The 17047-nt window shown below is 39.6% G+C and overlaps 1 protein-coding gene across 18 annotated transcripts in view; it reads left to right on the forward strand.

Annotated features, from left to right (window-relative positions):
* VTI1A (vesicle transport through interaction with t-SNAREs 1A) overlaps positions 1 to 17047 on the forward strand; it is a 385123-nt gene that overhangs the window by 4157 nt on the left and 363919 nt on the right. For all 18 annotated transcript variants that reach the window (XR_004346149.1, XR_004346147.1, XR_004346148.1 and 15 more), the window contains exons 2-3: positions 5682 to 5740; positions 9955 to 10065. Coding sequence is in view for 15 of the 18 variants with exons in the window: in XM_032607937.1 (XP_032463828.1) it covers positions 5682 to 5740; positions 9955 to 10065 (170 nt within the window). In the remaining 3 variants the exon portion in view is untranslated. The remainder of the gene's footprint in view (positions 1 to 5681; positions 5741 to 9954; positions 10066 to 17047) is intronic.

Here is a 17047-nt window from a genome sequence, read left to right on the forward strand (position 1 = left end):
AAATGTTCCTTTGCAATTAGTTGCTTACCTCACCATGAACAGAGAGGTAAATGGTCTGTTGTGAAGCCTATAATTTTGTGGATATAGCCAGAAATACCAAGAAAGGCGTATGGCAAATTGATTACAGTTCACACATGGCATCAGATCTGTTTAGAATCCCAGCTCTGCTGCTTACTAGATGTGCAGTCTTGTGCAAGTTGCCTAGCCTCTCTAAGCCTGTCTCCTCTACCTGGAAAATCGGGGGTAGGGGATAATAGTTTCAACCTTACAGTGTTGTAAAAATCAAATGAAACAAAGCATATAACACCCTATCACACTTTTTTTTCTCCCCAGAGAAAGTACATGATAAATTAGCCACTAGTGATACTGCTGCTGGTGAAGACAACAGCTGTAGGGTTAGTCAGGACCCAGCTTCTCAGACTTTGTGATGTTAGTTGAACTCTTAAAGGAACCTTGGACCTCAATTTTGCTTCCTTTCTGTGCTAGACTAGAGTTGGGTGAATCTCTCTTGATGAACACCTACATTTGCGGGGAGATGAGTGATTAGGGACTTGGGGATGTGCATGTGGAATGGGGCTTTGAACTCAGGATATCAAAGAGAGAGTCAGGGAGAGAACTGGAAGTGGTGGGGCAAGACAAGTGTCCTTTCTGGAAGGAAATGCTTCAGTCTAACTGATTGGTTATGCCAAGCCCTGTAGGCTTTTGGACACCATCTAGACATGGCCATGTATGGAAGAAGCCATAGCATTGTTCCATGATTCTCTCTTGCCTTTGCAGAGTGGTTGTAGTCAGAGGATTCAGAAAAATCTGCTTTTATTTAGGAATGCTGTGGTTTGCTTAAAACGTATGTGGCTCTGGAGCTGTAATGTTGATGTGTAGCTACTGAGTGCTTGAAATGCGGCTGTTGCCACATAGTGAAATGATAGTGTTTTGGATATATTGAGTTAAATATTATTAAAACTAAAAAAATGTATATATTAAAATGAATTTCTCTTGTTCCTTTTTCCTTTTTGAAATGTGGCTCCTAGAAAATTTTAAATTACATTATGTGACTCTCATGCATTACATTTCTATTGTTCTATAAAATTAGAGTTGAAGAGATGGTTTCAGACCTAATTCAGGAACTCAGGTACGGAGTGAGTTGAAGTAGAGTGGGTAGGACTTGGCTTAGGTATATACACACACGCACACGTACCCACACTCTAATCCCAGAGGATCCTCTCTCCCTTAAACAACTTAGTTAACCTAAGTAATAACTTCATTGATTAAAAAAAAACAACTTTTAATTTTAGAACAGGTTTAGATTTACAGGAAAATCACAAAGATAATACAGAGAATCCCTATAGACTCCATGCCCAGTTTCCTCTATTGTTAACATCTTACATTAATATGATACATTTGTTGCAGCCAGTGAACCCATATTGATACTTATTATTAACTGAAGTCCATACTTTATTCAAATTTCCTTCGTTTTTTACCTAATGTCCTTTTACTATTCTAGGACCCAATTCAGGGTATTACGGAACATTTAGTAGTCATGGCTCCTCAGGTTCCTCCTAGTTGTGACAGTTTCACAGCCCTTTCCTTATTTTTGATGACCTTACAGTTTAGAGGAGTACTGATCAGATATTTTATAGAATGTTCCTCAGTTGGAATTGGCCTGATGTTTTTCTCATCATCAGACTCGGGCTATAGGTTTTTGACAGGAGGACCACAGAGGTTAAGCACCATTTTCATCACATCACATCACATCAGGAGTACACACTGTAAGGTAACTTAGCACGCCTGATGTTAACTTTGATCACCTGGCTGAGGTATTATTTGTCAGGTTTCTCCACTATAAAGTTACTCTTTTCCTCCTTTCCATACTGTTTGGAAGGAAACCATAGGCACAGCCGACACTTAAGGAGTAGGGAGTCGTGCTCCACCTCCTTGAAGGCTGAGTATTTAGGTAAATTATTTGGAATTCTTCTATACAGGAAAGATTTGTCTATTCTCCTCCATTTATTAATTCAGTCATTTATATCCATGGACTCGTTTATTAAATACTTCATGTTATATTCTAATACCACTTTATTTTGTTGCTCAGATTATGCCAGCTTTGACCATTGGAAGCCCTTCCAGCTGGCTTTTGTGTCCTTTTGCTATACTCCCATCATTGTGGGGCTTTTTTCCCCCTTTTTAACACTTTCATACTTTCTGATATTATAAGGTACTGTAGAATCATCTTGTATTTTTTCCTACACCAGTCCTAGAATCACCAGCCATTTCTCCACGGAATCCCCAACTCTAGTCCTTTATCACAAGGATCATTCTAGAATGGCTTTGTTTTAACATTATTTTATTCATAAAGGGAAACTTGCCATTCTAAGTGGGAAGATTTGCCCCAGTCCTCACTGATACAATTTTTCTTTTTCTGTTTCTCTGTGAATAACAAATGTGTTGCTGAATGCTAAGACTGATTGATTCATTCAGTAAACACTTAGTGAGCACCTACTGTGTACAGCTCTCTATGCTAAATACAAAATTATGACAAACATGTGTCAAGAGTGGTCCCTGCCTTCAAGGAGCTGGAAATGAGGCTGAAGGGAAGAACTACAGGAACCAATTTCTAATGATCATCAGGGATGCTAGGGCAGAGGACACAGGTCTAGGAATTCAGAGGAGATAAGATCATGTTCCAGGAGGTCACCTGGAAGGATGGCGGGATTTAGCCGACAAAAACAGGGAAAGAGTGTAAGAGTTGCAAGCAATGGGTTTCTGTTGTTTCGGAAGGCCCCGAATCCCCCATTCTATCTTATGAGAGCAGCTCCTCAATTTTCCGTTGAGGAACTCCCTAAACCCAGTCTTGGTGGAACTGACAGGTTGCCATGCCCTGCCCAGGTCAAGAGGTGAACACTTTACCCAAGCGAGGACATTCAGTGAATTTTTGCCAGGAATTGGAATTTTAACTCTCCTTCTGCAGAGACTGTCGGTGACTTCCTGCTCCCTTGGTTTCCTGAGCCACCCTGGGTACTGTCTTCCCTGAGCTTGGGAACTCATCTTTTCCATTGATTCTGTGATCCACCCTGAATTACTCTAATAAATTCCCTTTTTGGCTTAGGTTAGCCAGAATCACTTCTGTTCTATTCAACCAAAGAACCTAAATGGTAGCTTGAACAACGGCTTAGAGTTGGGGGGAGGGGGGTAGATGTGCTTGGGTAGTAAAGGATAGTCTGTCTGGTTAGTATGCAGAGCACATACGAGAGAGCTAGTAGTTGGAAATAAAGTTGGAAAGGTCGCTTGGGTCTGAAATGTGGAGGGCCTTGACTGTTAGGCTCAAGTGATCCAATCAGAGCCACATTTTAGAAAGATTAAGTGGGGGAAGGGGTCAGGTAGGGAAAAAGGGAAACCAGGGTGGTTGGTAGCATAGCTTCTTTTGTAAAGTCTTGCGCTGACTACACTATTTATTCAGTTTACCATCAGTTTTCGAGAACTGATTATGTGCCAGGCTCAGTGCTAAATTTTAGGACTAAGACATGGTTCCTGTCTTCCCAGGGCCTCCAAGGTAGAAGATAAATCAGACCTGTAAGTGTGAGAGAGAAATCATGAGGATTAGGTAAGGGTTCTAGGGGTTTTCTGCAAGAGTGAGTAGTTAATTCTTCTGTTGGGTTAGAAAAAGCTTCAAAGAGGTAGTGATTTCTGAAGAGAGTTTTGAATAGCAGTTTGCCAGGTAGTCACAGTGGAGATGGGCAGATGCATAGGGATTAAAGATCTGGAGTCCTGGAAATATATCAGGGTTAGAGGTAAAGGTTTGGTCCAGGATAGGCTTGTCTTGTTTCATATTCTGCACTATTGCAAAAATACAGTGTGGTTCTACTATAATTTGTGGAGATGTTAGATGGATTGACATGTACCAGAAGCATATAAATTTGGGGTCGTATACTAAATTTTTAATCTGGCCGTATGTAGGCTTAACTTTCTCAAAGAGGGAAAATCAAGCTGAATTTTAATTCTAAATGTGCACTTTTCTTAGGGAGAAATTCTTAGAGTACACACAAAACACTTTTCTGTGATAGCTACCCCCTAGTTTTTGGGGGGGTGGTGATCAAAGGGAAGGAGTTGAGGTTATCAGAACCTAGTTATTATTCTAGTAAAATAATAACTTCTATTAAAGATTCCCCACTTGGTATTAACTATCCTTATGAAAAGTTAGTCAGCTGCTAGGTATTGTACCCATTCAAGCTTCCTGACTTTTCTAGTCTGTTGTATTAGTCATTGGGTTTCAAGTCACAGAAAGCCAACTTAAAGAAAAAGAAATGTGTTGTTTCAAAAAACCAAACCATGATAAAGTCAAGTAAAACCTGTTCCAGAGTTATCTGGAACAAGAAGCTAACTAACAAAATCTATTTCATCTTTATCTGTCTTTCTATCTATCTATCTATCAGCTTTGCTTCTTTGTAAATGTAGGCTTTCATTCTCAACCACTGGAAATTGGCTTGCTTCTTGTAGCTAGAGCAATGGATGCCAACAGCTTCTAGACTCACATTGTCATAACTCTACCAAGAGAGAGGAAAAGACTTTCCTGTTACTACAGGACTTTGATTAGTCTGATTGGATCCTATACGCATCCCACCCTCACCCCCCAGACCAATGTAGCCAGAGGGATTGAGCTACTAGTATTAGTCCAGCTGGAAAGAGAAGGCCATCCTTTGGCAAGTCACTGTGACCAGAGAGGCAGGGTCATAGAAGAACATAGTATCTTCCATTGACCTACTTGGTGAAGAGGAGAGCCTCGAAAGAGCGAGGCTTATTGCCTGAGCAGAGAAGGGTGTTAGGTAGACAAAAATATAAATGGTCAATAAATTAGGTTAGCACAAAACTCAGGTGCCATTTCTAAATAAATGGGCTGATTGATTTGGAATGGGAGTAGGGAAAATTTTTCTGAAAGTATCTCCTAGAACATGTCTCTCCCAGAATGAGGAATTATAGTTGAGTGATAACTTGATTGTGGTTGAGTTTGAAAAAAATCACATACAGACACTTAGCACTTCACAAATTAAAAGTAACTTCTCTTGCATCAGCTTATTTGAGCTAAAAAGAATCCAGTAGATGCTTTAAATTTCCATTTTAGACAGTTTAGACTGAGTCTCAGTAAAAACTCTTTCTTACCCAGGATCCCATAACCATGAGGTAATGGCTTTGGGGTTAGAATCAGTACTTCTGACTTCAAATATTTCTTCCATTACACTCAACTTGTAATGAAAGCGTAATTTTTTTTAAAGGATTGTAAGAACTTGTCCAGTTTTAGGAATTGTTGTTTATGTGACTTTTAAATTGTGTTCATAAATCCACTATTCCCAATTTATTAAAGTCATGACTTTGCGGATTCCTCATGCCACCACTAAATCTGCTGTTGTTGACACAGTCTCTTCTAAAGGCCAAAATAATTTTCGGTTTCTCTTAAAAATGTCATGGCATCTCTTAATTCAGTGCTCCATAGGATTATGTGTTTCCAGATAGCCTAGAATCAGTGGCTTATAGTAGTCCCTAACCCACTAAAGAATGATATGGCCGTTTGACTGATAATGGTAATTCTCTACTCTGACCAGAAAGGAAAAAAGGTACATAAAAATAGAAGTTTTTAAATACTAAATGTATCTGTATCCTTAGCAATTCCTTGATGTCATTATTTGTTTCAGATGAGAAGAAGCAGGTGGTTGCAAATGTGGAGAAACAGCTCGAGGAAGCGAGAGAACTGGTACGTGTGGGCGTGGCGACGTGTGTAAGAGAACTGGTACATGTGGGCGTGGCGACGTGTGTAAGAGAACTGGTACGTGTGGGCGTGGCGACGTGTGTAAGACACAGCCAGAGCCGTGTAGTCTGACGCCTTCCTCTGAGTCTCTAAACAGCTCGAAGAAGCGAGAGAACTGGTACGTGTGGGCGTGGCGACGTGTGTAAAAGAACTGGTACGTGTGGGCGTGGCGACGTGTGTAAAACACAGCCAGAGCCGTGTAGTCTGACGCCTTCCTCTGAGTCTCTAAACAGCTCGAAGAAGCGAAAGAACTGGTATGTGTGGGCTTGGCGACGTGTGTAAAACACAGCCAGAGCCGTGTAGTCTGACGCCTTCCTCTGAGTGTCTTTTATTCATTGTAGAAATGTGAAACATTACTGATTAGCAGTTCATGATTCAGAATTCATCAGTTTTTAGATGGAAGAGAATTTAATCACTTCTTAGGGTTTTATTCTTCTTAGTAAAGGTGATTCATTAAATGTCCACCTCGAATTTTTATTCCTTCATAATACTTTTCGTAATGGTTATACATAGCTAACACTTGTTAAAGGCATCCTGGGTACTAGACACTGGGTTAAGAGTATTACTTGCTTTTTAATATTTAATTTTCACCAACAGCCTGTGAGATAGGTACTATTTGTAAAAATTGTTAAGGATCGAGATTTTCCCCTGCTTGCTCACCAATAAGTGAGTCTGCCACAATCTCATGGATGCTGATAGAAGACATGAGATTCCTAGGTCAGAGACCAAAGGCTTTTATTAGTCACAGCAAAAGCAGCCGCCAAAGTTGCAGCAGGCTTGCGTCAGTTCCCTGAGGCCCAGTTCCCACAGGGCTGATGCATGTTTGCCTAGAAGAATGCCTACACATACAGCAGATTATCTTATAGGACAGGAACATGGAGCCTGGGGAACATACTGCTTTATAACAGCCTGTAAGTAAGCCTGCTCTTTGCCCCGAGGGACACATTGTTTCTTACCCCAACATTGTTCCCTGCCTGGGAATCAGTGGTCAGGACCTTGCATTCTTGGCATGCCCAGCAAGACATGTAGAAGCGTGAGAGACCCACAGAGGAGTGTCATTACCCCTATTTTGTAGATGGGGAAACTGAGGCTTAGGAGGATTGAGTAACTTACCTGAAGTCCCGCACCCAGTAAGTGGTGAAGTAAGGATTTGTACTTAGACATGCTAAACCCAGAGCTCTAGCTAGCTTCTCAAATCAAGGAGCAAAAAATATTAAAATACATTGTGTCCTAATTTTTGGTTTCAAAGCCAGGTATTGCAAGTATGATTCAATTTGTTACTGCATTGTGGTCCTAAATGAGCGTGTTGCTTTCCTAAATACTGAAGGGTACTGCTTGGTGTTCTAACTGATAAACTTACAACAGTTTCCCAAAGCGCGTCTGTTAACTGGTGTTGCCTGTTCAAACAAGTTCCGGAAACTGTAGCTTAAACAGAATTCTCCAATTCTGGGTCTTTTTTTGGTTATTATTTTTCTAGAGAACCTTCTTAGACCCTAAAGTAGGCTACGAGGCACGACAAGTCTCTAGGAAGGGACCCTAAGGGGCACCACTTCCCAGGCTTATTTGCCTGAGTAACATTTGTTAACGGGACCATACACGGGGGGCTGCTGCTTTGCAGGGTCTGAGGAATAGGCAGCAGCTGTAGCCTCCCATCACGCCGCAGACCTTTTTTCATGTCTGTGAATGCGAAGGAGGCGAGTTGCAGAGCTGATGCTCCATCTTGCCTGTCTCTGCTTCTTTTCTAGCTGTCGGAACGCTTACGCTCTCCTCACCCTGTAAGATCTACTTCTCATCTCACTATCTCTGCAGGGGCAGCTTTGTTCTAACTCCTCAGCTTCTCATGTTTGCCTCTCTTTTGGAAGTTTTCTTTTTTTTTTTTTTATCCCAAATACTTTTCTGTTTCCTTTCTCTCCTTTTTATAGTCAGCTGTTTCTCTCATGCTTCCTGGCCTTCACGTGAAAAGACTGGCCTTTTATATACCATAGCTGCCAACGGGGACGCTTCTTCCTTCAGGTTGGCAGGCTTTACCATAAGTGATACAACAGATCAATTCTTTGGATCTTGAGTTAACTTCTTATCTTGTTGAGTTCTCAGTAGCGGGTGTTTTTGTTTTTGTTTTGTTTGCCATCAAAACCTGTGTTTTGGTTCATTGGTTTGCCTTCTTTTGGAGACGGTTGATTTACTTGGTGATGTTAGAAAGCTGGTTTCCTGATAAGCCAGATGTCACTGTACCAAGAAAAACTGAGTTATACCCCCATGGAGCTTACATGGTCATCTCCATTTGTTACTAACGTAGAGTTTTGTCTTCGACATGTTTCTGTTTGTTTAAAATGATCAGGTAGCTAATTTACTTAATTCTGAGGACATCCTTATTAAGGATACTGATCATTATATACTGTCCTTTTGATGAGGATGCTGGGAGAAGAACTTCATTATGATTTTACTTATTAGGAGGAGTTGTATTTCTGCTGAACAGTTTGCATTAATCTCTTGGACACTGCATGTCTCATAACTACCATGTCTTCCACTTGACATTGGTCACATGAATGTTGTGACAACGTGAAACTAGTGCATATTAGCCTTACTTCTGGTTTCATTTAAAGTGCTTGTTGTGTGTTTCCTTTTTTTCTTTCTTACCTACTTTTGGTTAGTTTTAAGTGTCCTTGTAAAACGCCTGAAACAAAAATGCAGTTAACGCTCAGATTTTCTCTTACACGTACTTTGCAGTCATTTGTCTGGATGATCCTGCTCAACCTTATTAGAACTAAGTACATAATGACGATCTCAGAGAAGTGCTCTAAGTAATTGCCTTGCTGAGTAACTAACTTATTGGTGCTTCACATTTACGTTGAGACATGTCAATAATTTAAATGGTTACTGCATAAATCAAGGGTAATTAAAACAATCTTTTTTTTTTTTAATAAAAATTAAGGCCTGTGAATTGAAACATGGTGTTTTGGTTTATCTGAGTTCTACTGTTCTTATTCAGACTCTGACACTGGACAAGTAAGAGTTTTATTAGTGCCAAGTGTATAGTGTTCATGGAAATAATTTATTAGGATTATTTGCTTTAAAAGGCAAAATATCTGACAAAATTTTCGGTTGTGAGTTTATTAGACATGGCCTGAGCCAATTTGTAGTTGTTGGTTTTTATTTTTTAATGCCAAGTATAAACTACAGCTGATACCTCGTATCATGCTTGCTGTATTTCTTCATCATCAGTAATCATCACTCCTATTATTCACATTAATCTAGTGTTTACCAAGTAAGACACTGTCTTAAGCACATTATAGGAATTACCGTGTTTAATCTTCATAACTGCCCTACAAAAGACGTACTGTTTTTAGAAATGGAAAGAGTAAGACCCAGAGAAGTTAAGAAGCCTGTCCAAGGTTGCATGACTAGTAAGCAGTGTAGCCTGTGATGTGAACTGTGAACGCAGGCGTCTGACTTGAAAGCCTGTGTTCTTAACCATCCTACTATTTCTGTATTGCCTCCCGTTAAATGCTCATGTGTTGTATGCAAAGTGTTACATCACGACAGGTTGTTATAAAGTGCCCTGCTCTGATTTCAGTGAGCTTTGTGTAATTTTACATTACTGTATCCATTTAACTCCATATCAACGTGATTAAAAAGTGTAAGGCTGGAGGTCAAGATCCCATACTGGTTGCCATGGGATTTTCCTAATCAGAAAAGACTTTCCAGGAGAATTTTCACCAAATGACTAAGACTGGGCTGACATTTCATAGGATAATTGTAGAAATAACGGTTTGGTTTATCTTGGCATAGTTCTGGTGGTTTGGGGTCAGAAGACCAGACCCGGTTGGGTGGAATGATAGGATACTCCACGGATAGTCAGATCATTATCATTGAGGATGTTTGGCTTAATGCACATAGTTTTAAAAAATGCTTGACAGAGTAAACACTTTGGCACTCTATATGTCCCTTGGCAAGCACTCAGTACCTATTTGTTGACCTTAACAAACATGGAGCACAAAAATAGTCCCAGTGTTCAATTGACCACAGGCAGTTAGCTCCCCGGGTCTGGTTCCTCAAGTTGTAAACTGAGGAATTGGAATTAAATCCTTTCCGCTCGAAATGTCTAGTCACATGAAGAATAAGCATATGGTTTAAGTCGTGTTTTTCTCTCACCCTTCCAGTTGGAACAGATGGATTTGGAAGTCCGAGAGATACCACCCCAAAGTCGAGGAATGTACAGAAACAGGATGAGAAGCTACAAGCAAGAAATGGGAAATCTTGAGACAGATTTTGTGAGTCAGATTGCACCCTTTGTTGTACTTACCGGTCTTCACACTGGTTTTCATGTCGTTTTTATTGTTGCCCCCACACGCCTCAGTCGGCATTAAGTGCATCGTCTTTGGGAGCTTGTGCCAAAGACTTGGGGATCTAAAAATGCTTGTAGAGCTGGCTAATGATGGACTTGAAGGTACGTTGGATTCCTGACTCACAAAATAGATCCAAATCATGTGGTTTTTTTGAGTTTAGATAGTATTTATTGGTATTTAGCATTTATTAGGATTTTGAAATCCAATTTTGGGGCTTTTCAGAGTTTGCAGTCTTTAAACTGCAGTGTTCATAGATGGACTTCAGGGGCTCGTGAATGTCCTGAAATTATATCAGTATTTTTAGATGTGTGTTTCTATGTGTAATTTTTTCTGGGATAGGCTTCATAGCCTTTATTATTAGAGTCTTAAAAAGATACATTTAGGGCTTCCCTGGTGGCACAGTGGTTGAGAGTCCGCCTGCCGATGCAGGGGACATGGGTTGGTGCCCCGGTCCGGGAAGATCCCACATGCTGCGGAGCAGCTGGGCCCGTGAGCCATGGCCGCTGAGCCTGCGCATCCAGAGCCTGTGCTCCGCAATGGGAGAGGCCACAACAGTGAGAGGCCGACGTACCGCCAAAAAAAAAAGAATTACATTCCTGAAGAATAGAGTCCTTTAGGTATCATGTATCTGGATAAGCATTTCTCAGATATATTTTCTATTATAAAGAAAAATGGAAACAGCAGCTAGGAGCTAAACATTAGTCTCCAGGTTTTCATTAAAAAATTCATGTGTTCACCTGTTTGCTGCCGCAGCTCTCTTCTGCTGTGTCAGGAAACAACCTTCACCACCACCACCACCACCTTCTGTTGTACGAGACTCACAGTTTATAAAGTGCTTTAACACGCATTATTCATTTCACTGTAGGAAGGGTAGACAGAGCAGATGCGGATTACTATCCCCATTTTACATGTGATAGAACCAAGCGGTCCAGCTTGATTATGGATTTCATTCAACAAGTCCTTCTTGAGCCCTGTAATGTATCAGGCAGTGTCCTAGGTGCTGGAAAAGAGCCGTGACTAAGAGAGAGAAAGTTCTTGCTCTCGTGGAATTTATATTCTAATGGGGAAGACAAGAAACAAGTGAATACATCTATCTTAATTTCAGGTAGTGATAAATGCTCTAAAGAAGATGAGTAAATGGACAGACAGTGACCAGCAGGGCGGTGTGGCTGTTTGCTAGGGTGTTCTCTGTGCCCAAGTGGGACAGAGGGGTGCCTGTGGTTACAGAAGGGGGGGCAGAGGAAAGACCTCTAAGGGCATTGCAGGCATGGTGAAGACCTTGGCCTCTACTCTCGCTTGATGAGAAGCAATTGTAGGGTGTTGAGCAGTGAGTGGTCCTTTGCTTCTTGTTTCACAGCTTTGTTCACTTTACCTTACCTTATCACGTGAGGCATTCGAGTAGAATGTAGGAAATATTTATGTAATTCTCTTTTGATTCTTATTGTCTTTTTATATATAAGTCTGTTGTCTTTTAATGGAATGAAGAATATCTTCTTAAAGACATTTGATAATTTCTTATAATCATATACCATACCTCAAATATTGAATCCCAGGAAAAAATAGTAGAGATTGGTTCTTCAGTTGGTCCTTCAGTTGCAATGTTTATTGCAAATGAAGAAGTTCTCTTATTCCCTTTGTAATATCAAGACTTTGGGGGAACACCTATGCCAATGGGGAAAGGTAGAGGACAACTCAGTACTTTTTTCTCCAACCCCATTGTCTGCTTGCTTTCTTTTCTTGGCCCCTCTTCCTCCTCCTCTGCCTGTCCCTCAGATGCCTGGTTTCTTCGGACTTCTTCTCCACTTACCCCACTGTCCTACTCCCCGTGTTCTCATCCGCTCCTGCGGCTTCAATACCACAGCTATAATTCTCTTGCATTTCTCACTCAGAGCTCCCTACAGCTCTAAATTCATATTTCTTACTACTTACTGGGCACTGCTACCCCAGAGTCCTTTAAACACAAACACTTAAACTTGACGAGTACTAGTCACTTCAGAGTGATGTTTTAATTTTTCCCTCTTCATCCTCTTGTGCATCCAGTTGGTCACTGAGAGTTAACAATCCTGTCACTTAAATAGCTCCTGCTTTCATCTGCACTACTGGAAGCCTTCATGTTTCTCAGTCTGGATGATTGTAGTAGCCTTGCCTCCTTCCATTCTTCTCCCAACCTAAACCACCCTCCACTCCACTCTGGAAATACCTTTCTAGCACACTGATCTGAATATGTCACACTGTTCCACAAAATCCTAGAGTTCTATTGCCTGCTGAATTGTTAAAAGCCTAGAATTTGTTGGTTTCCTTTGGAGTAGTGCATCTCAACCTTTTTTTCATTGGCACTCCACTAAGGAACTTTTTTAGACTTTTTTTTTCCTAATTGCTCCTCTCTTCCCCAGGAAATTTTAGTACTGTGAATATACTGTGTGTCTGTACATATGTTCGTGTTCTGTGGCCCTTTGGAGGGCCATGCATCTTTGTAATATTTAAGATTCTTCATCCTCCCAAGAGCCAGTTCTCGCCTCTGGGCAAGTCACCTCTGTTGACAGTGCCTGTTTTAGAGAATGTTGGCCTTTATTTGGACAAGCAGATAATTTACTAACAGATCCTTTCAAGGCTTATTGTTAACTTTGTTAGGACATGTCTAGAGTAGCCTGACTTTTGAGGTTTGTCTTTCTTGGATTCCATTTGAATGACTGGAACGTTCAGTGAATATTCCACCCTCTGTTTGGTCAGAATTGTATCTCCCTGCTTTGGGTGACCTCCAGAATCTCCATTCCACCCATGGCTCCCCAATAAATGTCCTCTGTTACACCTCTTACCTCTACATACGCAAGTTCATTTTCAGCCAAAGACTTAACAGGACCCCTTTATAGATTTCTGGAGCTCCTTCTCTCCATCACTCTGCTGTTTCATCCATCTCGGCAGTCCCCACTTCCAGTATCTACCTCCTAAGCTTAGAGACATGTTAGGCTCCATTTGGGCCCCACCCCACGTGCTGGAATCTGATCAGTGCCTACGGCTGAGAGCCATGGTGATTGTAGGGTTCATTTCAAGTGTTCTCTCCTCACAGGATTTCAGTCCTACACTGCCTATTGTCCAGTTTTTTAAAACGATTGCTTCACACATTTTGTCCATTGTTATAGTTGTTCAGAGAGAGAGGGTTGGTCTTGTATCAATTACTCTGTCATTACTGGCATGAAAGTTCAGTAGAGTTTAATGTTTATTAATCCTTAGTGGATAATTGTGTACCTCTGAGAATGAAAAAAGAATAATAGTCTGCTCTTTACAATGACCTATCATAGAATTTAATCTGTAGCTGAATAAATACATACTTACAAGATTTTAAAATATGGGTTATAATTTGCAGTCATAGTTGTGGGAAGGTAAGGGAAATCAGCAGACACCGCTATGTTCCCTTTTACACTGTTGCTACCCCTGATGATTCTGTTCACTTGCCTAATTCCATTTTTCTTGATTTTTGGCCTCTTATAGCCTCATATTGTTCATTTTGGATTCTTACAGTGTCAGAGTAATAGGAATATTAGGTCCAGAGAAGTTCAAATCCAGTCACATTTTTGAGATGAGGAAATGGAGGAACAGGGGGACCAAATGTCTTACCTTAAAGTCACACTGCTGTTTAGAGCAAGGACCAGAATCACATAACTTAAACACACATTCTGATGTTCTCTCCATGATCCTTTGCAACTCCCTACCCTCAACTTCACATTTTCATAAAAATCAATTTAATAGCTTCTTTGTATGTTTGAAAACAATGTAAAAATTAGAATTCATGTATTTAAGCCATTCTTGTAATTTCTTCCTTCAGTATTGGTATGAGGTTAGCTAGGGCATGGTCATGTCCAGGAAAATGAACCAGCTAAAAGGAGGAAAAATGTAGTTGAGGATTTTTTCAAGTTTAAGATCATTGTTTGCTTCTTAAGAAAATAAAATCAAGCAAACAAAACCCCCTAAACTTGTACAAACAACAACAAAAAACAAACGTTGTATAAAGTATTTGACCAAGTCTCAGTAAGTAGAAAAAGAAAGGGACAAATAAGTGATGTACCAGGATAAGATTCCCTAAGTCATGAGGACATGGTGTGTTGAATGATGAATGTCTTTTGCATCTGATGTTGTAATACTATGATGCTTGCGCCATCTTGTGGCTGATTTGTATAGTTGCATTTTTTTTTTTTTTTTGGTAACAAAGCTGAACTTCCTTTAAGATGTATACACAGACTACAGGACTTAGGGTGGAGGATTAGCAGTAGAGCTTTTTAGCCCCAGTCTCAAGTTCACTTCTATCCCAGGTCAGTGGTGCCCGAATGCTGTCCTTTTCCTGTTTGGCAGGCTATGTGATGTGATTGTTAGACCAGCTCCTAGTGTAGAGCTGTCTACATCAGAGAATGGCACTTCTATTGACAGTCTCAGCAGTGAGGCTGAATGGTCCTGGAAATCCAACTTCCTGTGGACTATCGGAGTTGGTCCCTTAGGTCAGGGTTCAAAGGATGTTGTGGAACAGCTTGAAGCTTTCACTGCTACTACCTACACTCGCTCTTTTAACAGGTGAATGGACAACTTGAGTATCCGAGTTTATGACTGAAACCAGTAGCTGTATTCTATTTTTTTAAGTCTAAGATAGACTAAAGAAGCATAAATGAGAGCGATGAACCCTTTTAAATTATGACTTTTGTTGGAAGGTCAAAAACTTGATGCTTCTGTTTATCTTTCCTGTTCTTGTGACTTCTTGAGATATTTTACTTCTGTTCTGTGGAAGCTGTAGAAAACCATGAAAGCATGTTTTAGAAATTTGGATCATGTCAGTGGTAATATGTTGTAATTATGACATCAGCTGTCCCTCTTGCAGGAGCATAAGTACATTCTAGAAAGAAATAAGAAAGCCAGACTGGACAGAATCATTCCAGCAAAATCTTCCTCTACTATGTGCACTTAATTAATATGATTTCCATTAAAAAATTACATTTGTCATTGGATTCTCTGTAAAAATAGTACCTGCTCACTATAGAATATTCTGGAAATAAATAAGAGTAGAAGAAAGAAAATCACCTTAGCCCTATTACCTCAAAGGATTCGTATTTTACATTTTTATTTATTTCCTTCTACTCTTCCCTTCCCCTCTCTTTTGTATAATTTGTTGTTTTATTTTGCATAATAATGGTGCTACTTGATCCACATTTACAAGGTTCTAACATTGGTACTTTCCATTTCTATAAATTCTTAATCATTTTAATGGGTGCATAATATTTCAGTCAGTGATATTTGTTCATCTTTTGTTGAATCCTAATGTATTTCCATTTATCCCCTCCATAATTTATTGTGCTGCAATGAACATATTAGAACAGGATTATTTCATCAGGATCATTTCTCAGGAGACAGATTATCACATCAAAGGTTATTAACAATATTATAGCTCTAATTAAAATATTCCTTGGAAATATGTTTTTACTGTGATTTATCAGATCATCTTTGTTGTTCTTTCTATGACCTTCTCTGTATCAAAATGTTAAATAAGAGCTAAAAATCATAGGCAGACCAGAGGTAAGTACTTTATGTACATCACTCTTTTAACCCATAATTATATGAAAAAGATACTGTCATGATCTGTCATTATGGGGGATTTCACAATTCTAGAATTAAATATAGCTGAGATTTCTTTTTCTAAGATACTTTTCCATGGAAGATATATTCATGTTGGTAAGGCTAGTAGATATGCATGGCTCTCATATCTGGTCTAAAACTGATCTCATTTTACATTTTCAAAATTTCGTAATCAGAAACTGAAGAATATGTTAGTTATCTGGGTATGACTATGACCCCTTTAAGGGAGAAAGTAATACTGTACATGTACATACATGATTTTACTTGTTTGCAGTTATTTTCTGAGGATGTTGTTTCCTAAGGCCTCGATAGGTGAAATTGTTAGAAAATCATCATGCAGTTGGCCTTCTTTGTAGGATTCTCATTCCAGGCTTTGACCTTGGTAAATCTTATACTCACAGAGCCCAGTAATTTCAAAGGCTGACACAGGAAATGGATTCAAAGTCTGTTATCAGCTGTAGTGATGCCTTCTGGGGCTGATCTGTGCTTGCGTGTCACCCTGATCTCCTAATTCAGGATGCTGTTAAAGGTTCATGTTCTTGACCCTTCTCCCCACCATGTATTCTTGAATGGAACAGTAGTATGAATTAAATATTTTATCATTGGTCCTGTGTACTGAATTTGATGTTGGCCTTAATAGATCTTCTTCCCTTTGGAAACTCTGACACTTTCTTCCAAAGTGACTGCTTTTATGATGACTGCTTTGGGCTTCAGACCATTGTCTTTACCTCCTGTAGAGCTTTGTGACCTGCAAAAATAACTTTCATGTCCACTGTAGTTACTGGCAAAGTTGAAGTGTATATTGGTATGGATATATCTCTGTGTGTGCACTCACACTTTCTTGTGTGTGTACATTTTTTTTAATTGGTGTCAGATTCCTGATAAGATATTACAATTTTCTTGGAAGATTTTTTTCTGTCTCGTCATTTTATGGTAGAAGGAGCAAATTTTTGTTATGACTTTATGTTATTTCTATGGCTTGAGTTTTCTAAGCAGATGAAGTGTATGTTTTCTGGAAGCGGTGCTAAATTGCTTTAAAACAAACAAACAAAAAAGAATTATAAAGCTTATTGGTTTTAATGTAGTTGTGTCTGCTTATAATCCTTCTTAAATGACTTAACAAATTATTATCAACTTTTCTGTTTGTTTGTTTTGCCTAGCCACTTTGATCTTACCTAGGAAATAAAGAGGAAAGATAAAAACAGGTAAGATTTTTGAAAGATTTAACTATAAACTGGTGATAAATTTGGCTTCTTTGTTAGTCACTAGATGGCACTGTTTATTTGCAGAG

This window comes from Phocoena sinus, chromosome 16 (genome assembly GCF_008692025.1).
Source record: "Phocoena sinus isolate mPhoSin1 chromosome 16, mPhoSin1.pri, whole genome shotgun sequence".
NCBI lineage: Eukaryota > Metazoa > Chordata > Mammalia > Artiodactyla > Phocoenidae > Phocoena > Phocoena sinus.